The sequence below is a fragment of the Ipomoea nil genome, unplaced genomic scaffold, assembly GCF_001879475.1.
Source record: "Ipomoea nil cultivar Tokyo-kokei standard unplaced genomic scaffold, Asagao_1.1 scaffold3162, whole genome shotgun sequence".
Classification (NCBI taxonomy): domain Eukaryota; kingdom Viridiplantae; phylum Streptophyta; class Magnoliopsida; order Solanales; family Convolvulaceae; genus Ipomoea; species Ipomoea nil.
In genome coordinates this window covers 772,171-798,262 of record NW_017619590.1, presented here as the reverse complement: position 1 = coordinate 798,262, position 26,092 = coordinate 772,171, and the positions used below count along the sequence as shown (strand labels likewise).

General features: G+C 42.0%; 1 protein-coding gene across 1 annotated transcript; it reads right to left on the bottom strand.

Annotated features, from left to right (window-relative positions):
- Window positions 1-13,269: 13,269 nt before the first annotated feature.
- LOC109167426 lies at window positions 13,270-14,043 on the bottom strand. Its single transcript, XM_019316441.1, has one exon. It carries the CDS (start codon window positions 14,041-14,043, stop codon window positions 13,270-13,272), a length of 774 nt encoding a protein of 257 aa, XP_019171986.1.
- Window positions 14,044-26,092: the final 12,049 nt, after the last annotated feature.

The following is a 26,092-nucleotide window of genomic DNA, read 5'->3' as shown; positions in this document are numbered from 1 at the left end:
ATATATATATATATATATATATATATATATATATATATATATATATATATATATATATATATATATATATATAGGCTTGCATTCACATGCAAACTACCGTAAAATACAAACATGCGGACAGAAAATAACCATTAGATTTGCTAAGATGAACGGATTAGATGCATTCCCTCAATGGGCACACGGATTGCTAACTTATAATATAACACACGCATACATAATTAAAACTACCATAAATAATCAATAAAATCCTATACATCCAACTTAAAAAACCAACGACCCGGATGAATCCACACTGTTTGTATTTTAAGCACTGTTTGTATCAGAATAGAATCCTATATATATATATATATATATATATATATATATATATATATATATATATATATATATATATATAACAGTCGATGGTTCTCAACCCATCCAACTGCCCGTATAGCCAACCGATCGCACCAGGCCGGGTTAACAGCCAATGGTTCTCAACCCATCCAACTGCCTGTATAGCCAATTGATCGCAACCAATTGGGGTATCATGCACAAATAACACATAGCCAAGCACATGCAACCCACATTAACACATAAGGAGGCGGGAATCATTGGGGAACACTTATCCAAATATAATTTATGCGTGGTCAACCACATTAGACTACTCCAGACGCGCCTATGGGGTCATGCACCTTCCTCCAAGGCCAACGGGGTACCAATTCGACTAGCATGCAATATACAAGACCCTTTTTATCCTAAGAATGGAACCCGATACATCAAACTAGACTCACATACGACAAACGGGGTACATTGGGACACAACGGAACACGAGGAAACATTAAATGGGGAAAAACACCACAATCCACATCGGAATTCCAGCGGGTGGTGGGTGGCGAGTCACGAGGCAGTGGGTGCCCGGCGGGCAATCGCCTGCCCGCCGGTTGCCCGCTGCCAGGTGGTGTTTGGGCAGCGGGTAGGTGGCGGGTACCCCTGCCCCCTCCTACCCCCCACTGACTCCTATGTACTAACTCGGTCCTGTTATCCCTCGTGGAACCTGAAACCATGTCCAGACACATTTAAACACAACAATGACACCACGTAATCAAGTAGTGGAATAAAACCAAGAATCTCATCAAATACATCCTGACACGACTCCTAAACATGTCAAGACTCAATGTAACACCCCCCAAACATGGCAAAAGAAAACGGCCTTAACACATACAGATAACACAACAAAACACTAGCACAGCGGAAGATAAAAGGGTAACTGGATAAAACAAATCCAAACGGGGTGTTATGCCATGTTTACCGACAATGGTAAACGCTACGGCCGTCGTATCTGCAATGTGTACAAAACTATTCCAAAGTCAACAGTTTAATACTAAATCGGCACACAGGCCACAAAGCAAGGATAAAGGTACTAAACTACCGGCCACTAGACATCGCGCTCGTCTAGACATCACCTAAAGAACACAAAGATAAACATGGGACGACGCCCGGTCAGCGATAATGCTGGTAACCCACCAATACTTGTTAAGTATCATACATAGATAGGATATATACAAAACCATTTTCGAAACGGAATACATATATATAAGTGTAAAACCAAGAGTAAACACCAACTCAAGACTCATCACTCTTCAAGGATAACACGGGAACACATCCCAAGACCACAAAGGACAACATCAACAACTGAAGGATAAAGACTCGACAAATGGCAACACATGCCCAGGCAACACATGCATAGGCAACACATGCCTTTGTGACTACACACGTCACAAGAAGAGAACACAACCACGGCTACACAAGCCCTCGTGACATCACCCATCACGAGTTGATATGCCTTCCTTATGCCCGGTTCCAACCTTATGGCTACCCCCAACCTTATATCTAGTTCCAACCTTTACCTCCAGGACCCCTGTACTCAAAGTCCAACCTTATTCCCCCGGGAACCGTCGTTCCCCCTCCAACAGACCTCCGACAAAGCCACCGATTTCATAGTACACGAGGTACCGTACACACACATGGCAACACAGGCCCTGGATAACACATGTTATCCCAGTAAAATCACGTGAACCTTACACAAAGGCCACAACACCATAATCACGTCACGGCCACCACGAGGACCGCTGCAATACCTTGGTGACTAGTGTCCCATACCACTAATCGTGCAATCCAGGTAAAGCCACACACGCATCACACCTCAACAAGAATCAATCAACGGATCGCAACGAAGGTATGAAACATACTCAATCAAGGAATGGGTCACAACCCAACAACAACAACGATGAATAACACAAGTTATCATCAACCAATCGGAAGATACAAACAACACACACGCTAGCATTTAGATACCAATCTAGCATGCTTATCAATGGAGAAACCAAAGGTAGTTCCGAAGAACTCACAAGACTCATCACGGTTCAACGAAACATCAATAAGACACTCAAATATTTCCACAAAAGAACAACGGGAAGTCAAAGGACCAAATACCGAGGCAAAAGAATCACGGGGAACAAATCCCAATCAAACACCATAGTCTTCCCCGCGGGTGGGCGGCGGGTTGGAGCTCTACCCGTCGTTCCGCCCGCAGGTACATATACCTATACAAATAATCCCTTCGGGGATTTTTCTCTCCAAACTCTAAATCAAGTCCAAAACATGCCAAATCTCACCCAATACAACAAAATGACTTGAATCATAGGAAATGCCAAGCAGTGGCACAAATGAACCCTAAACACAAGCTCTAGATATGCATTTTCACAAGACAAATGCATAAACACTCACATTTCATAGCAAAGCACAAGTAAAATCCAAGAAATCACATATAGGTAAGCAAAATCGGTTTTAGTAGAGCATGGGTTACCTCTTGTAGACCAAAAGACTTCACTTACACCTCAACAAGCTCCCCACAAGGCTTACTTTCCAAACCCACTTCAAGAACAAACCAAAAGATCATAAAGATCCTACCTTTAAGAAAAAGACATCTAAGATGGAACCAAAAATAGAAGAAGGATTTAGATCTTACCCTCCTAGATGCCCAAATAGGTGAAAGGTTGAATCTTGGATGAAAATCTTGGAATCCTGGCAAGGGCTCAACTTAGCTTAGAGAAAAAGCTACTCACCTTTCTAGAGAGAAGGTAGCACTAATATTTTAGAAAGTGTAAGGGATGAAATGAAGATGTCTTCTAGGTTAGGTTACAATACTAACACTTGGTGAAAGGTCAAGAATGCCCTTACTAACATTTAGAAAGTGTAAGGAACAAGGGAACTCTCTTCAAATCTCAAGGTACAACATGACTTTGAAGTTGACTAGTCAAATACTAGTCCTCAAAAATTAAAAATCAGGATTTTAGGAATCAATTCTTCAATTAAGATAGGATTAATTACTCAATTAATCCATGGATTGAATGTGGATTTTTGGGGTGTCACATCCTCTCCCCCTTCAAAGAAGCTTCGTCCCTGAAGCTTAGGTACGACGAATTAGAAACAAACGGTGATAGGAAACAACATAGTGACAAGAGGTTCAAGAATAAGCTCTTTTGGTCAAAACTCAAAAGATTCTACAAGGATTCCAAACAAGAAAGAAGGCATAACAAATCAATGATTGGTAAGAGTTTAGCAAAAGAAAGATTGAGCATCACGAACTCTAGTCTTAACACCAACATCAACTTCTAGCCGAAAACTAAGAACAAGACAACTAAGACAAAAACACCCGCTACTACTACTAAGCTAACTAAGCCGCAAGGCTACAAGCAAAACAAGCACAAAAGCCACAACAAGCAACCAACAACGGCAACAACGGCTAAAGAGAAACTACTGCAAGGAAGAAGGCGAACAATGTAACCACAGCTACTAGAAAGACTCGCTCTCTAACTCCTCGGACACTTCCTCGTCTTCTCCTCTATGACTCGAGCTGGCTTCGGTCTGGTCTAGCCGGTGATGCACAGCGACAAACTGCGTCCTCATGAAAGCAAAGCAACAAAACTAACTACCCAAACTACAAGCTAACAACCACGGAAAACAAGAGAGAACAACTAAACGCACAACTGAGGAAACAACTACCGACGAACCTACTAACAAAACAAGCAAGGGACGCAACAAGGTTCCACAACGAAAACGGTCGGCTTGCAAAACAGATGACAAAGCTTAAGAGATGGGATGCAAACGAGGTTTTAAACAACAAAGGTGTTCGCCACTAACCAAAAGTTAGAGGAAACAAGGGTTTAAAACAATGTAGTGAGGTAGATAGGTTTGGTCACAACGAAGTTCAACACCAAAACCGTCGGTTAACAAAATGAGAGACAAGACTTAGAGATAGGTTGAGGGTTCACAGAAGTAAGACAAGAAAGAAAGATAAGGTGATATACAAAAGATTTACCAGAAAGGAAAGCTAACTTCACACCGAGTCAGACTCCTGCTCAAAACTAGCCAACGATCTACTCAAAACGAGACGACACAGCTAAGAAACAAGCAACAAACAGAAACTGACACCACAAAAACTCTAAACTAGATCACTCGGGATCACGGAACCAGGGTTGCATCTTCAAATGCTCTCTCCTGACTTCTTCAACCAAAGGAAACAAGGTACCCCCACTACTTAACTTGAGCTTGGCATCTGCGTGAACTTGATCCGTCACTTTTGACAAAAGCTTCAACTGCTAGATCCAAAATACGGGTTGGATGTCCTTCTCTCCGGCTCTTGGGATAACTTGATGCAGGCTACCGACTTAACACTTGCATTAGCACACCACCTCCAACTCTCTACAAAGCAACGCTTGAAACTACAAAACTTCGGTTCGGATGAAAGGTTCAAAACAGGAACGATAACAAAGGAGAAAGGTATCTCAGGGGAAAGAAGGCTCACAAGAAGAGATGCGGTTCAACGGAAAGCATTAAAGTGAAAGGTTTTAAGGTTCAGAAACTCAAGGACCACGTTACATAGGAGTAGGATCAAAGTCATCGAAGTTGCAACTTAGGAAATAAGGTTGCCACCTTGCACAAAATCATTAGAAGCAGGGAATACAAGAACGAGGTTCGATTCAAAGGGACGATCAAGGTAAGAGTTTAGGTTCAACAATTCGAGGACCATGTTGATTAAGAAGGAGAGAATTGTAAAGGAGGTTACAACTTAGGGAGTAAGGAATCAAAACGAGGTTTTAGGGAGTTGAAAGAATTTCCTCACGGAGGGTGTCCGATTTAAAACTCAAGGGTAGCATTGATTATGAAGGGAATCACGATTTTCAAAGTCACAACTTAGGAAAGATGGGGTCGTAACCTTGAACGAAGTCAAATCAAGAGAGGAACAAGAACGAGGTTTGAAAGAATTGAAAGGATTTCCTAATGAAGGGTACTAGATTTAGGCTCAAGAATAACTTAGGTTAAAAAGGGAAATCAAGATTTTCAAGATTACAACTTAGGAAAACGAGGTTGTCATCTTGCACAGAATCAAATTAAGAAGGAAACGAGAACGACGCTCGAAGAGATAGGAAGGATTTCTCGGGATGAGACAATTGGTTTGACAAGAAGATGATAGAAAGACGGCTTAAAGAGGGTTAAGGATTCTCGACTCCAGGCAACTTCTACGACTCGGACGCGGTTTAACTCTTAGACCTTGCCGGATTCCTTCATATGCTGATGTCACTGCCGCCATGCACCAGATGGTTAAGAAAGAAAACAAGGACAAGGTTCGGAAGAAAAGGATCACTTGGCAAAAAGGGTGATTGGGTATGTCTAAAGGAAAGAAGACATTTACGAGGGTCAAGGCAACACTCAAACAAGCTAACGACCGAAGCTAACACGCAGGAAAGGCACAGGTGCAACAAAAGGGTACAAAACTTACTTCCATGGTTCCCACTTGCATCTGTCTCACACTGTTGATCTTCCTTGCCGAGGTTGTTGTTGAGTCTGATGAAGTCTTCCTCTTAGTCCTACACTCAAAGGACCGGTGACCTCTCTTGCCACAAGCAAAGCACTCTATCGGCTTACCAAGACAGTGCACGCCGGGGTGGTCACTTCCACACTTCTTGCAAACGGAGCGCCTTCCCTTAGCCTTGATCTTCCGGATTGGCTGGGGAGCCTTACCTCTCTTAGAGTCATCTCTTTACAGGCTTCTTGTTGATCCAACACTAGTAACCATCAAACCCATAACCACAGGTGAAACACTTTCATCAAGCTGCTTCTTATGGTTCTCCCGGATTCCTTTTTGAACTTGATGAACTCGGTAGAGGTCGGTTGCACAAATGTAGGCCTCCTTGACTTGAGCAGGGTAGAACCGTTCACGTAACTTAACCTTCAGGTCCTCCCAACTGACTCCGGATCTTGTCTATAAGCTGGCCCTTCAAGCATCCACCACGAGTCTGCTTCTTGCCGAAGGTAGAACGTAGCCAACTCCACCTTGCGATCCTCCGGGCAAACCACTACTTCGAAGACCTTGCGCGACGTCTCGATGAAGCCATCCTCGACTTCTACAGCAACAACGCGATAACGGGGAAGAAACTTAGGGCCCGCACCCTTACCTGGTGCCTTAACTAAAGAGAACCAAAGCTAAAAAGGAAAACAAGCACAGGAAACACAACAAAAAACGATAAAATAACTCACAACCTCACCGCGCGCCCTAAAGTCCTAATCCTAACACTTAGATTCTTAAGGTCGTTAAAGGTCTCAAACCACACATAGCCACTTAGAAAGTTTAGACTTAACTCTTCCTAGGTTCAAACCTAGGCTCTTATACCAACTGTAACACCCCCAAAACATGGCACAAGAAAAAGGCCTTAACACATGCAGACAACACAACAAAATAGTAGCATAGCGGAAGATAAAAGGGAAACTGGATAAAACAAATCCAAACGGGGTGTTATGCCACGTTTACCGAAAATGGTAAACACTACGGCGGCCGTATCTGCAATGTGCACAAAACTATCCCAAAGTCAACAGTCTAATACGACATCGGCACACAGACCACAAAGCAAGGATAAAGGTACTAAACTACCGGCCACTAGACATCGCGCTTATCTAGACATCACTTGAAAGAACACAAAGATAAACATGGGACGACGCCCGGTCAGCGATAATGCGGGTGACCCAACAATACCTGTTAAGTATCATACATAGATAGGATATATACAAAACCATTTTCGAAACGGAATACATATATATAAGTGTAAAACCAAGAGCAAACACCAACTCAAGACTCATCACTCTTCAAGGATAACACGGGAACACATCCCAAGACCACAACGGACAACATCAACAACTGAAGGATAAAGACACGAGAAATGGCAACACATGCCTTTGTGACTACACACGTCACAAGAAGAGAACACAACCACGGCTACACAAGCCCTCATGACATCACCCATCACGAGTTGATATGCCTTCCTTATGCCCGGTTCCAACCTTATGGCTACCCTCAACCTTATATCTAGTTCCAACCTTTACCTCCAGGACCGCTGTACTCCAAGTCCAACCTTATTCCCTCGGGAACCGTCGTTCCCCCTCCAACAGACCTCCGACAAAGCCACTGATTTCATAGTAGACGAGGTACCGTACACACACATGGAAACACAGGCCCTGGATAACACATGTTATCCTAGTAAAATCACGTGAACCTTACACAAAGGCCACAGCTCCATAATCACGTCACGGCCACCACGATGACCGCTGCAATACCTTGGTGACTAGTGTCCCATACCACTAATCGTGCAATCCAGGTAAAGCCACACACGCATCACACCTCGAGAAGAATCAATCAACGGATCGCAACGAAGGTATGAAACATACTCAATCAAGGAATGGGTCACAACCCAACAACAACAACGATGAATAACACAAGTTATCCTCAACCAATCAGAAGGTACAAACAACACACACGCTAGCATTTAGATACCAAACTAGCATGCTTATCAACGGAGAAACCAAAGGTAGTTCCGAAGAACACACAAGACTCATCATGGTTCAACGAAACACAATGTTTAACACTTAGCACGATTCAAGACACCAAAGTCCTACATGGAATCCTACCATATAGTTCTAGACATACGAAACATCAAGAAGACACTCAAATAGTTCCACAAAAGAACAACGGGAAGTCAAAGGACCAAATACCGAGTCAAAAGAATCACGGGGAACAAATCCCAATCAAACACCACAGTGTTCCCCGCGGGTGGACCCACGGGTAGGGTCTCACCCGTGGTCCCGTCCACGGGTACACTACCCACCGGCTACATGTTCCCCGCGGGTGGGCGGCGGGTTGGAGCTCTACCCGTCGTTCCGCCCGCGGGTACATATACCTGTACAAATAATCCCTTCGGGGATTTTTCTCTCAAAACTCAAATTCAGTCTAAAACATGCCAGATCTCACCCAATACAACAAAATGACTTGAATCATAGGAAATGCCAAGCAATGGCACAAATGAACCCTAAACACAAGCTCTAGATATGCATTTTCACAAGACAAATGCATAAACACTCACATTTCATAGCAAAGCACAAGTAGAATCCAAGAAATCACATATAGGTACGCAAAATAGGTTTTAGTAGAGCATGGGTTACCTCTTGTAGACCAAAAGACTTCACTTACACCTCAACAAGCTCCCCACAAGGCTTACTTTCCAAACCCACTTCAAGAACAAACCAAACGATCATAAAGATCCTACCTTTAAGAAAAAGACATCTAAGATGGAGCCAAAAACACAAGATGGACTTAGTTCTTACCCTGCTAGATGCCCAAATAGGTGAAAGGTTGAATCTTGGAAGCAAATCTTGGAATCTTGGCAAGGGCTCAACTTAGCTTGGAGAAAAAACTACTCGCCTTTCTAGAGAGAAGGTAGAGCTAATATTTTAGAAAGTGTAAGGGATGAAATGAAGATGTCTTCTAGGTTAGGTTACAATACTAACACTTGGTGAAAGGTCAAGAATGCCATTACTAACATTTAGAAAGTGTAAGGAACAAGGGAACTCTCTTCAAAGCTCAAGGTACAACATGACTTTGAAGTTGACTAGTCAAATACTAGTCCTCAAGTATTAAAAATCAGGATTTTAGGAATCAATTCCTCAATTAAGATAGGATTAATTACTCAATTAATCCATGGATTGAATGTTGATTTTTGGGGTGTCACACTCAACACCCGAAGATGCAAAATCCCACCCAAACATACCAAGAATAACACAATACGAAATCCACGTTTTAACCCTAGGGCTCTAGTCATAATTAAAATACAAGATCATTTATATAATTTACCTTAGAATCAGGAACATCAAGATTATCACATAAGCATCAAGATCAACACATAAACATCAAGATCATCTCATGAACATCCCAATTATCTCATAATCATCATATCAATCTCAGGAAAAGCCTAATCAAGACGCAAACACAGAATCACATATCAAAGGAACCAATGAAGGAGATTAAAGCGAGGAAAATTGGCTTTGTTGAGACATAGGTTACCTCTTAGTCTTAATTAGAATCCTTGGCTTCTAGGGTTCTTTCTCTAAGATCTTCTCTTCACGATTTCTCCTATGTTTGGTGATAGGGGAATTCTTGAGAATTCTTGTGTGGTGGAATCTATTGTGGTGTGATTTCTAGGTGCCTCCTAGGTCCTTATATATATATATATATATATATATATATATATATATATATATATATATATATATATATATTTAAGATTACTAACTAAGGTCTGAAAGGTAGGGATTCTCTTATTCTATTCCTTATAGGTCTAAGGGTTTGGTTTAGGGATAAGGGTCCATGATCCATGTTGGACCCTTCTCAATTAATTAAGGGAATTCAATTCTCTTTTAATGGTACGCAATTAAATAATTAGTTTGGGTTAGAGGCCATAACACAGGGTGTTACACCCTCCCCCCCTAACGGAAAGCTTCGTCCCCGAAGCTTAGATTTGCTAAGGTCGACCACCATTCCTTATCCTAAGGGTTCGTCTTGGTTACCTCGTGTGAAAACCTCAGGGTAGCGTTCCCTCATGCTAAGGTCGACCATCATTCCCTGATTGGACCAGAGGATCTTTACCATTTCTATGGTCCTTTGGCGAGTGGCCCTTGTCTTAGTGTCCAAGATCCTTACGGGTTTCTCCTCGTAAGTCAGTGTGTCGTCCAGGCTTACTGTCTTGGGTTGTAATACGTGACTTGCATCATGTACGTATTTCTTTAGTTGCGATATGTGGAACACGTTGTGCACTCGTTCTAGCTCGACGGGTAAGGCGAGGCGGTAGGCCAAGTTCCCGACTTTCTCTAAGATTTCGTAAGGACCAATGAATCGGGGACTGAGTTTCCCCTTCTTTCCGAACCTCATCACCCCCCAAGTGGGTGAGATCTTTAGCCAAACTTTCTCTCCTTTGGAGAATTCGGCCTGCTTCCTACCCAAGTCGGCGTAGGACTTCTGGCGGTCCAGGGCGGCCTTCATTCTTTCTTGTATGCGTTTGACTTTAGTTATGGTGTCCTGTAGGTATTGTGGTCCCATGGTTACTGGATTGACCATGTCTTCCCAACATATTGGTGTCTTACATTTTTTACCATATAGTGCCTCGTTGGGAGCCATGCGGAGGCTTTCATGATAGCTGTTGTTGTATGAGAATTTGATAAGGTTTAAGTGTTCTTCCGATGTCCCCTGGAAGTCTATCATACAGGCTCTTAGCATGTCTTCGAGAGTTGGAATTGTCCTCTCGGTCTGGCCGTCGGTAGTGGGGTGGAAGGCGGTGCTTAAGCTTAGTCTTGTTCCCATGGCCGTCTGTATTGATTTCCAGAATTGTGAGAGGAATCTGGGGTCCCTATCGGTAATAATGTTTCGGGGGACTCCGTGGTATTTCACTAACTGGCTTAGGTAGGCACTAGCTAGTTGTGTCATTGTCCAGGTTTCTTTCATGGCAATGAACCGTGTTGTCTTGGTTAGTCGGTCCACTATTACCCAGATTTTGTCCTTCCTCGTTGGTGTTGTGGGAAAACCTCCTACGAAGTCCATAGATATCGAATCCCACTTCCCTTGGGGTATTTCGAGGGGTTGTACGAGTCCCTTGGGCTTGCACCGTTCGGCTTTTACTCTTTGGCAGTTCAGGCATTTGCTCACGAAGTCTGCGACTTCCTTTTTCATGTTGGGCCACCAAAACAACTTCTTCACATCTTGGTATATTTTATCGCCTTCGGGATGCACGGAGTATGGCGAACTATGCCCTTCCTCTTGGATTTGTTATTTTAGGTGGGGGTGTGTTGTGGGTACGCACCATCTTCCCTGATAGCGGAGGCTGTCATCATTAAATAGCTTGAATGGTCCGTCCTTTCCCTGGGCCAGGTCGAGTCGTATTTTATCTAACCCAGGGTCTTGTTGCTGCCCGGCATTGATTTCTTCGAGTAATGTGGGTATGATCCTAAAATTAAATAGGTGGATTTCTGAATTTGTTCGTCCCTGCTCAACTATTTCCAAATTTAACTTTTGAAATTCCTTACATAGTTCGTCTGACAGGACCCGGGTGGTACTGAGGGAGTGGTTAGTTTTTCGACTTAGTGCGTCCGCCACTACATTAGCTTTTCCATCGTGGTACTGAATATCCAAGTCATAATCTTTTATGAGTTCCAACCATCGTCGCTGCCGCATGTTCAGATCCTTTTGAGTTGCCTGGATGCGTATGATATTACTTTGCCATTTTGCATTAGTGCGCACCCCAGTCCCTTTTTAGAGGCGTAGCTGAAAACATCGAATCCCTCTACCCCTGAGGGTAGCACTAGTACGGGGGCTGTGGTCAGCCTTTCTTTTAGCTCTCGAAAGGCCGAAGCGCAATTGTCGTCCCATTTGAACGGGGTATCTTTCTTCATGAGTCTGGTTAGGGGTTGGGCTATCTTGGGGAAATTGGGTACAAACCTCTGATAGTAGCCGGCCAGACCAAGGAAGCTCCTGACCTCTGAAATTGCCTTTGGTGTGGGTCATTCCTTGGCTGCGTGGACCTTGGTTGGATCCACCCTGATCCCTTCCTTGGTTATCACGTGTCCCAAGAATGCCACGATGTCCTTCCAGAATTCGCATTTAGAGAGTTTGGCGTATAGCTGGTTTTCCCTCAGAGTTTGCAGGGTTGTGCGGATGTGCTTCTTGTGTTCCTCTTTGTTTTGTGAGTAGACCAAGATGTCGTCAATAAACAAAATTACGAATTCATCTAGGTTGGGCCGAAATACTCTGTTCATGAGGTCCATGAATACTGCGGGTGCATTGGCTAGCCCGAAGGGCATCACTGTGAACTCATAGTGGCCGTAGCGGGTCTGAAAGGCTGTCTTTGGGATATCTGGGTTGGCCACTTTTATCTGGTGGTATCCGGATCTTAAATCGATTTTTGAGAACACCCCTGCTCCCTTGAGTTGGTCGAACAAGTCGTCTATTCGGGGAAGGGGATACTTGTTCTTTATAGTAACTTGCTTTAGTTCCCTGTAATCGATGCATAGTCGCATGCTTCCATCCTTCTTTTTGACGAACAGTACCGGTGCCCCCCATGGCGAGATGCCGGGGCGTATGTACCCTTTATCTAGTAAATCATGTAGCTGTGTTTTCAGTTCCTTCATTTCCTTTAGTGCCAACCTATAGGGTGGCTTTGAGATTGGGGCAGCGCCGGGCACCAAGTCTACGGTAAATTCCACTTCCCTTAGTGGAGGTACCCCGGGGATTTCATTTGGGAAAACATCTGCGAACTCGTCTACCACCGGGATTGTTCGAGGCTCGACTGTCTTGGCACCGAGATCCTCGACCGAGCATAGGAAGGCTTCGTGTCCTTTTGTCAGGTACTTCCTCATTTTCATCATGTTTACTAGTTTGACTCCCGAACTCTTGGGGGATCCGTGGTAGGATACCCGTTTGTCGTTTGGTCCCCTCAATACCACTTTTTGTTCGCCGCATAGGATCTGTGCCCTGAATTTTCCTAACCAGTCCATACCCAAGATCACTTGTATTCCGTCCAGTCTGAATTGTATTAGGTTGCTAGGGAACTCTATTCCCCCGATGGTGATCATTATGTTATTGTACATGCGATCGCACTTCATTACTTCGCCTGATGCTACTTTGACTTGCAGTTGTACTCTTTTGTTGGCGGTTAAGCCGAGTTGCGTGGCGAATTCAGTTGCTATGAATGAATTGGTGGCTCCTGAATCAAATAGTACGACGGCAAGGATGGTGTGCACGAGGAAGGTCCCGGTGACTATGTTGTTGTCCCCGATTCGGGCTCTGTTCATGGTAAGGATCCTTCCCTGGGTGACTCCTGTTTTCTTTGTGGGGACCGGTGCTATTGCTTCTTAGGGCGGGGTGGCCCTGGCAATCTTTGATTCCCGCAGGGGGGTTGCATGATTCTCCCCAAATTTCCTTTTGTGTCCCTTGTGTGTCTCCGGTGTGCTGTATGGTATTTGTTGGAGTTTGGCTGCCTTGGTATAGGCTTCTTCGAGTGTCTTTGGTTTGTGTAAGATTAGGGCCTTCCGGCTTTCGAAGTTGAGGCCTGTCACGAATTTCTCTATTTTGGTTGATTCTGTAGGTACTTGCTCGGGCGTGAGACGAGCTAGCTTGAGAAACTGTTTGTGATATTCCGTGACCGTGGCTGTTCCTTGCTTTAGGTGGAGGAATTCTTCGTACATGGCTGCCCTTATGTGAGCGGGGCAGAATCGTTCTCGTAGTCGTACTTTCAGGGATTCCCAGTTGAACCCCGGTTCTTGTTTGTAAGCAGGTCCCTCGTGGAGCCACCAAAGATCGGCTTCGTGTCCGAAATAGAAGGAGGCTACTTCTACATGGCGTTTCTCCGGGCATTCGACTGCTTCGAAGATTTTGTCAAAGGTTCGGATCCATTCTTCGAGAATTGTGGGGTCTTCTTCCCCTGAGAAAATGGGTGGTTGATGTTTTGAGAATTGGTGGTCGACTTCTGAGTCCCCATTTGTTGGTGGTGGTGGCGGTCGGTTATTGTTATGGAGGATAGCGTTGCTTAGTGTCTGGGCAACTTGGGCTAGTTGCTGCAGATTCTGGATCAAGGATTCGTGTGCGGAGGGTTCCGGTGTCTTTGACTGACTTCTTGTTGGCGTCATCCTGACGGTCTACAGGGCCAATATTGTTTGTAATGTTAAGTTAGTGGGTTGCATCCTTACCTTAAGCACAGGATAGAGTGAGGGGGAGTTAGGTATGTAATAATAGGTAAACTCACAATCTCACCGCGCGTCCTAGGTTTCCTGAATCCTATGTTCCTAAATACCTAGAGTTCCAGCTTAATGTCCTAAAGTATTGTCTTAAGAGTCTTATCCTAGGGTTAAACTTAGGCTCTGATACCAACTGTAACACCCCTAAATTTTTAAACTCTGAATGCTTATGAAATAAAGGCAATTCCGTCATTAAATCCCAAACAGAGCATAACTAAACATAATTGTTGGGGTGATATGCCACATCTGAGCTGGAGAACTCAAATATACAGGCTAAACTATCTAAACAACAGAAATCCTCAAATCAATGTCAAGTACATCATCATGGCACGCAGGTCGATAAAAGAACTAAACTAGCTAAGCCCACGGGTCCAACTAGCGCGCTCTGAAGCTACTCATCTGTGCCTGAAAGCCAAATATATATGTTTAGCGAATAATGCTCGTAACCCACTCCAATGCGTTAAATACAATATAGGTATATATATAAGGAAAATCATTTTGAAGCCGGAATACATATATACTTATGAAACTCTAATTTAAAACCGAGAACAGACTCAATCAAGCAAGGGTAGGCACATTCAACAGAATGAATCACGCGTATAAAGATACTAGCATGCATCCTAAGGTCACAAGACTATTCCATACCAATCATAACAGTATTCCATCACTATTTCAAACACGTAAACACATTTGGTGGTGCCGCAGGACCAATCGCATGCCCATACATGAGGGTCAACGCATATAGCTCTGACACGGCCCCGAAGCACCCTGCTTGTACCGCAGCACAAGGTGATTGATTGCAACCAATCGATGAACCGTAGCTCATTTATAACGTTTGAGCGCAACCAAACAGTGTACCGCAGCCCGAATAGTATGTATATCTGATCGCAACCAGATTATGGACCGCATCCCTATATATATTTATGTCTAACAACCGATGGTTCTCAACCCATCTAACTGCCTGTATAGCCGACCGATCACAACCGGACGGGGTTAACAGCGATGGTTCTCATCCCATCCAACTGCCTATATAGCCAATTGATCGCAACCAATTGGGGTATCATGCACAAATAACACATAGTCAAGCACATGCAACCCACATTAACACATAAGGAGGGGGGAATCACTGGGGAACACTTATCCTATTATAACTTATGTGTGGTCAACCACATTAAACTACTCGAGACGCGCCTAAGGGGTCATGCACCTTCCTCCTAGGCCAACGGGGTACCAATTCGACTAGCATGCAATATACAAGACCCTTTTTATCCTAAGAATGGAACCCGATACATCAAACTAGACTCACATACGACAAACGGGGTACAATGGGATACACGGGACACGGGGAAACATTAAACGGGGAAAAACACAACAATCCACACCGGAATTCCAGCGGGTGGAGGGCCACCAGTCGGGTGCCCGCCGGCGGCGAGTCACGAGGCAGCAGGTGCCCCTGCCCCTGCCCCCGGCGGCGAGTCACCAGGCTGTGTTTGGGCAGCGAAATTTTTAAAACTTTTTAATCTTATAATATGAAAGCAATTTTATTAATCAATCCCAAACAGAGCATTCTAAACATAAGGATCTGGGGAGTTATGCCACATCTGAGCTGGAGAACTCAGATGCACAGTCTACATTAACTAATTTTTCTCAAACAACGTCATTACATCATCAAGGCACGCAGGCCGGAAGGAAAGACTAACTATATGAGCCGAGGTCCACTAGTGCGCTTTGGTAGCTAATCATCTGTGCCTGAAAGCCAAATATATCTTGTGACACCCCGAAATCCAAATTCAACTAAGGGATTAATTGAATAATTAATCCTCTTTCAATTGGTGATTTAATTCCTAAAATCCTGAAAATTCAATAGTCGGGGACTAGTAATTGACTAGTCAACCCCTAAGTCAAAGTTATACCTTAAGCTTTGTAAGGAGTTCCCCTGTTCCCTTACACTTCCTTATGTTAGTAAGGGTATTCTTGACCTTTCACTTGTTGTTAGTATTGTAACCTAACCTAGTAGACCACCTTCATTCTTTCCTTATACTTTCTAAAAATCTAGCTCCACCTTCTCTCTAAAAAGGTAGATAGCTTTTCTTCCAAGCCAAGTTGGAGCCTTGCCAAAACTTCAAGAGTTGCTTCCAAGATTCAACCTTTCATATATTTTGGCATCTAGGAGGGTAAGATCTAAGTTCATCTTGTGTTTTTAGCATTATCTAAGGTGTCTTTTCTTAAAGATAGGATCTTTATGATCTTTTGGTATGTTCTTGAAGTGGGTTTGGAAGGTGAGCCTTGTGAGGAGCTTGTTGAGGTGTAAAGTGAAGTCTTTAGTCCACAAGAGGTAACCCATGCTCTACAAAATCTATTTTGCTTAGCTATATGATGATTTATTGGATTCTACATGTGTTTTGCTATGAAATGTGAGTGTTTATGCATTATCTTGTGAAAATGCATATCTAGAGCTTGTGTTTAGGGTTCATTTGTGCCATTGCTTGGCATTTCCTTTGATTCAAGTCATTTTGTTATATTTGGTGAGATTTGGCATGTTTTGGACATGAATATGAGTTTGGAGATGAAAATCCCCGAAGGGATTGTTTTGTGTAGGTATGGGTACCCGCGGGCGGAACGGCGGGTAGGGGTCTAACCCGCCGCCCACCCGCGGGGTACAAAGAGGTGGATGACCTATACCCGCGGGTGGAACCACGGGTAGGGGCCTACCCGTGGGCCTACCCGCGGGGTACACCTTGGTGTTGTTTGGGGATTTGTTTCCCGTGATCCTTTTGACTCGATATTTGGTCTTTTAACTTCCTGTTGTTCTTTTGTGGAACTATTTGAGCGTCTTCTTGACGTTTCGTATGTCTAGAACTATATGGTAGGTATCCATGTAGGTTTTGGTGTCTTGAATCATGTTAAGTGTTCAACATTGTGATTCGTTGAACCGTGATGAGTCTTGTGTGTTCTTCGAAACTACGTTTGGTTTACCCGTTTGATAAGCATGCTAGTTCGGTGTTTAAATGCTAGCATGTGTGTTGTTTGTACCTTCTTAATGGTTGATGATAACTTGTGTTATTCATCGTTCTTGTTGTTGGACTGTGATTCATTCCTTGATTGAGTATGGTTTCATACCTTCGTCGTGATCCGTTGATTGATTCCTGTTGAGGTGTGATGTGTGTGTGGCTTTACCCGGATTGCACAATTAGTGGTATGGGACACTAGTCACCAAGGTATTGCAGTGGTCCTCGTGGTGGCCATGACGTGATTATGGAGTTGTGACCTGTGTGTCAGGTTCACGTATTTTGGGAGAGGCATGTGTTGCCGTGTGCGTGATCGGTACCCTCGTGTACTATGAAATCGGTGGTTTTGTTGGCAGTTTGTCGGCGGATGGGGACGACGGTCCTCGGAGGGAAAAGGTTGGACTTGGTGTACAGGGGTCCTGGAGGTAATGGTTGGAAGAAGAAATAAGGTTGGGGTAGCCATAAGGTTGAAACCGGGCATAAGGAAGGCATATCAACTCGTGATGGGTGATGTCATGAGGGCTTGTGTAGCCGTTGTTGTGAGTTCTCTTCTTGTGACGTGTGTAGTCACAAAGGCATGTGTTGCCATTGGTCTTATCTTTATCCTTTTGAGTTGTTGTTGTCCTTGTGGTCTTGGGATGTCTTCCCGTGTTCTTGTTGAGAGTGTTATGTCTTCTGTTGACTATTACTCTTGGTTTTGTACTTATATACTTATGTATTCCGTTTCGAAAATGGCTTTACAAATTATATCTTACCTATGTATGTTATTTCACATGTATTCGTGGGTTACCAGCATTATTCGCTGACCGGGCGTCGTCCCATGTTTATTGTGTTCTTTCAGGTGATGTCTAGGCAAGTGCGCGGTCTAGTACTTGCTAGTATAGCTTCTCCCTTACGTTTTGTGGCCTGTGTGCCAACTTAGATGTAGAACAATGAGACAATGGGTTTACATTTAAACATTGCAGATGTTGCCTGTATGTGCGTTCATCTCTTTTGTGAACGTGGCATAGCACCCTGTATTCCAGTTTATTTATATACATCTATCTTTCAGTCTTCCGCTGTGATTGTTGTTTGTTTTAGTTATCTGCATGTTTAAGGCATTAAAATAGCATGTCTTTAGGGGGTTAAAATACAATATAAGTAAATATATATATATATATATATATATATATATATATATATATATATATATATATATATTGATTGAATGATGATGTGAATGACATGAAAGTAAACTGCGACCTTAGATACACACACACACATATATATATATATATATATATATATATATATATATATATATATATATACATACATATATATGTATATATATGTATATATATACATATATATAGATATAGGAAAACCATTTTGAAGCAGGAAGATATATACTTAGGAGACTCTAGCTTTAAAACCAGGATTAGACTCAACAGATAGGGGTAGGCACATTCAACAATTATAATCATTTATATAGAGACAACATCATATATATATATATATATATATATATATATATATATATATATATATATATATATATATATATATATATATATATATATATATATATATATATATATATATATATATATATATGTATCTAAGGTCGCAGTTTACTTTCATGTCACTCACATCATCATTCAATCAATATCCTTGTCACACAAGCATACTTTGGTGGCGCCACAGGACCAATCGCATGCCCATACATGAGGGTTAGCGCATATAGCGCTGACACGGCCCCGCAGCACCCTACCTCATACCGCAGCATGACGGAATTGACCGCAGCCAATTTGTATTGACCGTCGATGAATTCAACGGTGGGCCACAGTCCTACACACCGCAGACGCGTTCAGTCGGTGGACTGTGATTCTCTTTTGGGGACTACGATCCTACACACCGCTGGCGAGCTCAGTCGGTGGATCGTAGCCGATCATAGCCCTACACACCGCTGAGGGATTCAGTCGGTGGACTATGATCTTCTTTTGGGGACTACGATCCTACAAACCGCTGTCCAGCTCAGTCGGTGGATCGCAGCCGACCATAGCCCTACACATCGCTGACGAGCTCAGTCGGTGGACTATGGCCTTCCTCGTGGCCTGTAGCCCTACACACCGCTGATGCGTTCAGTCGGTGGACTACCGCACACGAGGCCCACTTGGTGAACTGCAGCCCAACTCACCGTTGACGAACTCAGTCGGTGGACTACAGCCTATGAGAACCAACTTGACCGCAGCCAAGAGTCATGCACATATATCACGTAGCAATCACATGCAATTCACATTAACACATTGGGAAAGGGGTGAAAACGTATAAAGAAGCCTACGTGTGGTCATCCACGTACTAGGAAATATCCTAAGGGTTCATGCACCTTTCACCTAGGACCACAGGGTACCAATTCAACTAGCACGCAATACACGAGACTCTTTTATCCTACGAACGGTACCCGAAACATCAACCTAGACTTTAGGCACGATAAACGGAGTCCGTCAGGACACCACGAGGGTCGGGGAACATCAAACGGGGAATCCAAAATCCTAAGGTGGGAAAAATCCAGCGGGTGGAGGACCACCCGCCGGCTGCCTGCTGGCGGCGAATCTCCGGGCAGTGGGTGCCCGGCGGGCAGTCATCTGCCCGCCGGCTGCCCGCTGCCGGCGAGGCCAATTCGGGCAGCGGGTAGGTGGCGGGTCCCCCTAACCCCACCTACCCCCGACTGACTCTTTTTCAATACTTTGGTCCCGGGATCTTTCGTGGAACCCGAAACCAGGTTTAGACACTTTTAAACACAAACGACGACACCACACAGTCAAATAACGGATCAAAACCAAGAATCGCATTTGAATACAACCTAACCTGACTACTAAACATAATTAACACCCGATCATGCGAAATCCCACCCCAATATACCAAGAACATCAAGATTTATCAAGAACAACACACAATTATCAAGATCCTCTTATAACCATCAAGATTATCAAGATCAACACATAAGATCATATCATCAACATCAAGATCATATCATAATCATCGTAAAAGATTTATCAAGACACAAGCATAGAGTAAGGAGCCAAAGAAGGATATTATAGCAAGGAAAATAAGTTTTGTTGAGACATGGGTTACCTCTTAGCCTTAATTAATCCTCCCTTGGCTATTAAGGTTCTTCTCTAAGATTTCCATCCAATTGATCTCCCTAGGCTTCGTGGTGGGGAATCTCCCGGGAATATTTTCGTGTAATATAACTATGGGTGGTAAGTGTAACACCCCGTGTTACGGCCTACAATCCTGGATTAATTATTTAATTAATTTCATTAATAATAATTAAAAAGGATTTAATTTGGCTAGGATTCCCTTTAATTAATTAATGTTGTCCACCATGGATCGTGGACCCTTGCCTAAACTAGAGTCTTAAGCCTATTAGGAATATAGAGAGTAAACCTTTTACTAATCAGATTCTAATTAGGAGTCCTAGACATAATTATCTATTAGGAATAAAGAAAGTAGGCATTTACTATTCAGATTATGATTAGGATTCCGGATGCTATAAATAGGGGATTAGAAAGCATTAGAACCCTTTCCACCATAGTTATATTACACAAAAGTATTCCCAAGGGGTTCTGCACCACCAAGCCTAGGGAGATAAATCGGATGGAAATTTTAGGGAAGAACCTTAATAGCCAAGGAAGGATTAATTAAGGCTAAGAGGTAACCCATGTCTCAACAAAACCTATTTTCTTTGCTATAATCTTCTCCATTGGCTCCTTCTATATGCGTGTGTCTTGATGAAATCTTCTATGATAATTATGATATGATCTTGATGATTGATGAGATGATTTTATGTGTGATCTTGATGATCTTGATGATGATAAGAGGATCTTGCTGATTGTGTGATGTTCTTGATAAATCTTGATGTTTCTTGGTATTAAAGATGAACTATGAACTTGATGATTTGAATGGGATTAGAGCCTTAGGTTAAATTGGGAATTTTATATTATGATATTCTTGGTATATACTTGGGTGGGAATTTGCATGTTCGGGTGTTGATTATATTTATAAGTCATGATAGGACGTGTTCAATGTGATTCTTGGTTTTGATCCGTTATTTGACTACGTGGTGTCGTCGTTTGTGTTTAAAAGTGTCTAAGTATGGTTTTGGGTTCCACAAAGGATCCTGGGACCCAAGTATTGAAAAAGAGTCAGTGGGGGGTAGGTGGGGGTAGGGGGACCCGCTACCCGAAGTTACGCCACCTGCAGCGGGCAGCCGGCGGGTAGACGACTACCCGCTGGGCACCCGCTGCCCAGAGGTTCATCGCCGACGGGTGGCCCTCCACCCGCTGGCCACCCGTTGGATTTTTCCCACTTTGGGACTTTGGCTTCCCCGTTTGATGTTCCCCAACCCTCGTGGTGTCCCAACGGACTCTGTTTGTCGTGCCTGAGTCTAGTTTGATGTTTCAGGTACCGTCGTAGGATAAAAGAGTCTCGTGTATTGCATGCTAGTTGAATCGATAACCCGTTGGCCTAGGATGAAGATGTATGAACCCCTTAGGACTATTCTTAGCATGTGGATAATCATGCATAAGTTTTATTTATACGTTTTCCCCTTTCCCAATGTGTTAATGTGAGTTGCATGTGTTTACTATGTGTTATGTGTGCATGATACCCCAATTTGGTTGCGATCAAATTGGTTATACATGAGCTGCGGTTCATTATCTTGGCTGCGGTCAAACTGGTTACTCATGAGCTGCGGTTCATTATCCTGGCTGCGGTCCACCCCATGGGCCTCGTGTGCTGTGGTCCACCGACTGGACGCGTCAGGCGGTGTGTAGGGCCACTAGCCCGAGGAAGGCCATAGTCCACCGAATGAGTTGTCAGGCGGTGTGTAGGGCTATGGTCGGCTGCGATCCACCGAGTGTATGCGCCAGCGGTGTGTAGGGTCGTAGTCCCAAAAGATCATAGTCCACCGAATGAGTCCCTCAGGCGGTGTGTAGGGCTATGATCAGCTACGATCCACCGACTGAGCTCGTCAAGCGGTGTGTAGGGTCACAGTTCCCAAAAGAGGATCACAGTCCACCGACTGAACGCGTCAGCGGTGTGTAGGGCTATGATCCGCCGTTGAAACTATCGACGGTCTATACGATTGGCTGCGGTCAATTCCTTCACGCTGCGGTATGAGGTAGGGTGCTGCGGGGCCGTGTTAGCACTATATGTACTAACCCTCATGTTTGGGGCATGCGATTGGTCCCGGGCGCCACCAAAGTGTGCTTGTGTGACAAGGATATTGATTGAATGATGATGTGAATGATTTGGGAGTGAACTGTGAACTTAGATATGTGTATTTATGATGTTATCTCTATATAATTGATTATCATTGTTTAATGTGTTTATCCCTATCTGTCGAGTCTAATTCTGGTTTTAAAGCTAGAGTCTCCTAAGTATATATCTTCCTGCTTCAAAATGGTTTGACTATATCTATATATATATATATATATATATATATATATATATATATATATATATATATATATATATATATATATGTATATATATATAACTACCTATACTATATTTTAACGCGTTACAGTGGGTTACCAGCATCATTCGCTGAACAGATATATTTGGCTTTCAGGCACAGATGATTAGCTTCCGGAGCGCGCTAGACAAACTTGGATTAGATAGTTAGTCTTTCCTTTCGGCCTGCGTGCCTTGATGATGTAATGACAATATTTGAGGATAGTAGTTAGAATAGCCTGTGCATCTGAGCTCTCCAGCTCAGATGTGGCATAACACCCCCGACTCTATGTTTAGAATGCTTCAATTGATATCTATTTAATAGGATTCCTTTCGTATTATAAGATCAAAAAGTTTTAATATTTCGGGTTGTTACAGTAAGGGTTCTAATTGATTTCTAATCCCCTATTTATAGAATCAGGAATCCTAATCATAATTTGAAAAATAAAGGCCTACTTTCTTTATTCCTAATAGATATATAGGTCTAGGATTCCTAATTAGAATCTAACTAGTAAAAGGTTTACTCTCTTTATTCCTAATAGGCTTAAGACTCTAGTTTAGGCAATGGTCCACAATCCATGGTGGACCACATTAATTAATTAAAGGGAATCCTAAACAAATTAAATCATTTTTAATTATTATTAATGGAATTAATTAAATAATTAATCCGGGATTGAATGCCGTAACACGGGGTGTTACACTCTCCCCCCTTACAAGAAGCTTCGTCCCCGAAGCTTAGAAATTATTACGGGGATAACGAGTCAAAACTGGTGTGGTGGTCATGTAGAGAAAGTGTTCTACGGGGAAGATAAATAATTATATATATATATATATATATATATATATATATATATATATATATATATATATATATATATATATATATATATATATATATATATATATATGTATACTGAGTTCTTGGGAACGATTGGATTAAAAGGATAAAGAGAGTGGACGATTCGGGTTTCAAATATGCAGACAAGGTTAATTTGGGAAATAGGATCGATGTTTTCAAAGTTGTAACTTAGGAAATAAGGTTGCCACCTTGTATGGTATCATTTGAAATAAGGAATCAAGAATGAGGTTTGGAACGGTAGGGCGGGTTTTTCAACGAAATGGTATTTGATAGATAAGGGAAGGAAGAGAGTTTGGCTAGATTAGGGTTAAGGACTCTCTACTTCGAGCAATTATTCCTGTTTGAGGCTTGATTATGACGTAAGGACGAGTTGACAATCCTTTTTCTTTAGTTTTGGCGCTACTTGACTCTAAGATTTCCGTTGATCTCTTCTTTTCAGGCTAAAGCCTCATCCATCCTTACCGATTTTGAAGGAATTCTCGTAATGAATCCCGTGCATACTCTCCCAAAATACCCAAAAGTCTTGACCTAGTCGGTTGGCTAAGCCAATTCTTCTAGGGTGCGGTTCCAAACTCTTCCCAAAGTCTATTGGGAATCAATAAACTTCGGGTTGACTTTCTCTCCTTATTGAATTTCATCTCTTCTTTGGTGAGTAAGACTTCATGATGGACAATTTTAATTAATGTCCTCGCAAGTGCACGAATCACTGTAGTGAATAGTGTGCAATGGTCAATCCCACAGGGAAATGATAATATGCAATTTAATTACTTAAAAGAGTGAAAATATAAAATTTAAAATAAAGTTTCAATTGCAGGAAACCAAATGAAAACAACTTAGGAAAATACAATAATCAAAAGCCGAAAGAACAGAATTGATAATTAAAATGGATTAACTAAATGAATTTACAGGCAAGAAAAACTATTGAATAACTATGGAACGAAATAGAAGTGAATAAAGACTAGGAACCAAATTTTAACATAATTAATCACAATACATAATTATAGAATAAAACATAAATATTGAATTGTCAATATTAAAACTCATATTAATCCAGATTGTTCATTGTAAATTAAATTATAAACACGTACAGTTCGTATGTCATCATTAGGCAGAACAAATATTAAGCATCACTAAACCAAATTTAACTGGCAGCTGTGTTTTCTTATCACAATCTCAATTCCCAACAATTCACTATTCCTAATTGAATGTCAACGGATTAACTCAATATGCATTAACTGGGAAAAAAACAGAAAGAAAACAATATGTAATATTAAAAGAGAAGGAACCAGAAAACGATGGTTGCTGCTACAAAGAGGTATTGTTGTTGCTAGAATTAATCTTGCAGATAACTAGAAAAACTGCTTGTCCAGAAATCGACACCACCGCCGGAAAATTCGTTGATGCGATCGACGCCGAAAATTCGCACCCCGAGTGCTTCCATCGCTTTTCGCCTCCGGAAGTGGTCTGGAGTAAAATTGATGATCTGCCTTCCTTAATCCGTCTTCTATTTATATTGTTCAGATTCAACGCTTCCTGAGAATTGCTCCGGTCAACCGCTCGCTTCAATTGGATCTCCCAAGGATTAGCTGAAGACTCCGCTTCTTCGTCCGATCTTCGTTTGCGTTAATTGACCAAGCTGCGTCTCTCCTTCTTTCTCAATAATAATAATAATAATAATAATAATAATAATAATAATAATAATAATAATAATAATCTTATTAGAGACCATATATAACTAATCTACATTTATTAAACTCCTATTGATCATGTACTACTAAAATTAATATTATTATTAATAAATTACGATCAAAGAATTATTGGACTAACAGAATTCAAATAATAGACAAATTTAATAAAAACAATCCTAAAGTAGAATAATATTAATAAAGCTACCTTTGACAATAATGAATAAAATAGATATAAAATCAATCAATTATTGTATATTAACTATAAAATGATTATTAAAAATAGCAACCAAAATAATGTTTATCAAATTTCCCCACACTTATTTATTTGCTTGTCCTCAAGCAAAAACATTATTAAAAAATAAAAGAAATTAAAATAAAATCAAACATAAGATCGAGCTTTACCCAAATAGACTTCCAAATTTATTGCCACCAATGCAAAGTTAGTGTCAACTCAAAGAATGTATAAAACATTTGACTAGAAATTAAAAACTTTAACAACTAAAATAAATATAAAACGTGTGCTCGCACCCCTTATACGAACTATACAAAAACTCAATCGAAAAATATTAAAATTTCACCAAATTCAACCTAAACCAAATTCAGAAATATTCTATCACTGTGCAGGTGCAAAACATGAAGGAAATAAGGATCAAGGCATTTATTAAAATTAAAATGCAATTGCTCGTCTCTTCTAAAGTTCACTCATTATTTTTCTATTTTGACTTTTTCCAAAGAGAACTTCCCCAAAAACCTCGCCATTTTACGCCAGACTTGTTTGGGTTTTCAATTTTATGTGTACTCATAAACCAGACCACGACACTTATTTATTTATTTATGGTACATGTGTATAGGTGGCTGATCAGCGGAGTAGAATCTCTGAAATT

Bases quoted from the DNA above. Each gene is read 5' to 3' on its own strand.
- LOC109167426 (XM_019316441.1), bottom strand. From the start codon at position 14,043: ATGACGCCAACAAGAAGTCAGTCAAAGACACCGGAACCCTCCGCACAC.